Source organism: Porites lutea, chromosome 5, assembly GCF_958299795.1.
Source record: "Porites lutea chromosome 5, jaPorLute2.1, whole genome shotgun sequence".
Lineage (NCBI taxonomy): Eukaryota > Metazoa > Cnidaria > Anthozoa > Scleractinia > Poritidae > Porites > Porites lutea.
Window position 1 is genome coordinate 18,134,946 of NC_133205.1, and position 2,456 is coordinate 18,137,401.

At 39.0% G+C, this 2,456-nt stretch overlaps 1 protein-coding gene across 1 annotated transcript; it reads right to left on the reverse strand.

Moving 5' to 3' along the window:
* Positions 1 to 505: 505 nt before the first annotated feature.
* Positions 506 to 2,233, reverse strand: LOC140937479 (uncharacterized). The gene has a single exon (XM_073387047.1). The coding sequence runs from the start codon at positions 2,174 to 2,176 to the stop codon at positions 1,190 to 1,192; it is 987 nt and encodes a 328-aa protein (XP_073243148.1). The 5' UTR covers positions 2,177 to 2,233; the 3' UTR covers positions 506 to 1,189.
* Positions 2,234 to 2,456: the final 223 nt, after the last annotated feature.

Genomic DNA, 2,456 nt, shown 5'->3' on the forward strand with positions numbered 1-2,456 from the left:
TGCTGGTAAACTTTTTAAATTCGTCTTTCTCTTAAAAAACGATCTGAAGCGCCTTTCTCCCATTGAAGATTCTCTGACTTTAGTCTGCGTTTACGCACGCTTATAAGTCCACCAATCACAGCCCAGCATGGAAGTGACGTTTTACGGGGAAACCGCATGCTATTCGCCCCGTTGTTCGATCGCTAATAAAATGAGTCCTCATTTACACATTCCGGCCAACTGACGCGAACATTTGCTGTTTTGGTTTCCGTCTTTCAGGCCTGTGCCCGTCTTCGCTTCATGCATAGTCAGCAAGTCAACGGAACTTGTGTCACATTTTAGACCAAGTACAGTTTGGAGAATTTTGTTAAGAATTTTTCACATCCTTTGGTATTTCAAGTTGCACAGCAGAAACCCGTCAGTAAATTGTTAGCGCGCCTACTTTTGTATTGTGCTACAACTTTCGCCTGCGGTTTTGGAGCGGCTGTCCTGCTACGCACAGTCATTTTTAAGGCCCCTCTCCTATTCACCAGGAAAAACGATGTTTTGAAAAACGATCTGCGATAAATCTCACTTCGTTTTCACCACCTATAGTATTTGATAGGAGAGGTACATTGTATATGTATAAAGTTTATTTTTTACAGTATCACGTCTAAGATCTAATTGTACTGAGTTACCTTTTTCGGGAGACAGTCGTGACCTTTAAATAACCGAGTCGAAAAATTTTCGGAAAATCTTCGGAGGTCGTTTGCGTTGAAATATTTGTGGAATATCAAGAAAAGTTTGTGATGGGCTATAAACTCTCATAAAAAAATCTTTGCTGAGGTCATTTTAGCTTAAAAAGACTTTCTAGAGTGGATATTTTCTTTTAGTTTGTGGAATTGAATTAGGTAAAAAGCCAAGACGTGTGAATTTTAATCTGTAACAATATTTCGGAAATCATACTAAAAAAAGAAGTTATTTTGTTTTGAATAGTGATAAAAGATTAGTTACTATCAGCAGATAGTGTCGACAGGATGTTCTGTATATCCAAAAATTGCTACTTCGCTTTAAATAATGGATGAGGAAAACTAGTTTATTTTGATATCTCGTGGTCTCACAATTTCCATAAATTTAAGTGGTTTTTTTTTTCGAATGGATACCTTTGTAGACAACAATATTCTGGAGTCTTGCGCTCATCTAAACTTATCACAAAGAAGAATTGTGGAGATCACGTGTCTTCTTTTAATTTGACAGTTTCTAATATTTCGTTCGTTGCGTTTATATAACGTCGTAATTTGCTGAAAGTACTGTCTAGGTTTTGCTCCACACGCCGTAAATTATCTTCTAGTCTTTCTTGTTGTTTCCGCGCGAAAACTCCAAAATTCATATCTTCTTTTTCTGTTGTGAGACATACATCGGTTATGGAAGACATGCTGGTTGCACGTAGCGGGAAAGGAGCGGTTTCATGCTCTGCAATCCCGTTCGGGGTTCCCACTCTTACGTCTTCACTTTTGCATCTAATTCCGTGATTGATTGTAGCGTGTTGGGCATGTTGAATTTCTTCTTGATTATCCTGATGGCGCAACTCAGTAAGGCTTGAGCTTCGACGCAGTTGAAGGTTATTGACCGCCAAAGAATGGCTGTTTGATGATAAATTCAGTAGGGTGTGATGTGTATATCTTGGTGATCCAACATTTCGTCTCCGTTCGTCAGCTTTCTTCTTGATTTCAATCGTTTTCCGATGATATTCCGAAGAAAGAGACGCAACCGAAGGTGTGTATCGTTCGAGTTCAGTAGTATTATCAACAACAATGGAAAATTTCGAACTGTCTATGTTAGTTAGCTTTTGACATTGCTCGACTGTCACTTCAGCGTCATGTCGCTTTCTCCTCAGTAAAACAGGACTCTTATGTTTTGGCGCAAATGGCTCGTTTCCACTTCGATCAGAGTTACCATCGGGAACAGAGCCGTTTGTGAGCTTCTCATTCACTTCCTCATAAGCGACTACTGGCGGCTCCTTGGTGCAAAGTTGATCGCTCGACTTTTCTTCCTTTCCTTGAGCAAATGAGGCATCCTCATTTTCTGCGTCATTTGCTGTTAGTGCGTCTGAAATTTCAAGTTTCCCGGTGAGGTATTTCAGCCTTTGTAATCGCAGAATCTTTTTCTTTTGAGCCCGTAGATTGGCCTCGCGTTCAATTGAAATTTCTGTCGTCATGACGCTAATAAATTTGATAACTTCCCTTCGCTACTCGCTCTAGAGATATTAAAGTTATCTGTCAGTCAGAATACATGTAGAGTAAATATTAATAGTGCTCTAACTATTCGAAACGCACTTGTCAATTTTCTATTCCATGAAACAAAAAATGACAGGTCGTTTGAGTACTTGTCAACGTAAATATTAAAATTGGTGAAAGTATTGGACCTTGTTTTTGCGTCAAAACAAATATATCCCGCTGGTGAATAAGAGCTTATTCACATTCAACAAAAAAAAACCT

Excerpts from the sequence above, each read along its gene's own strand:
- LOC140937479 (XM_073387047.1), bottom strand. The coding sequence starts at position 2,176 with ATGACGACAGAAATTTCAATTGAACGCGAGGCCAATCTACGGGCTCAA.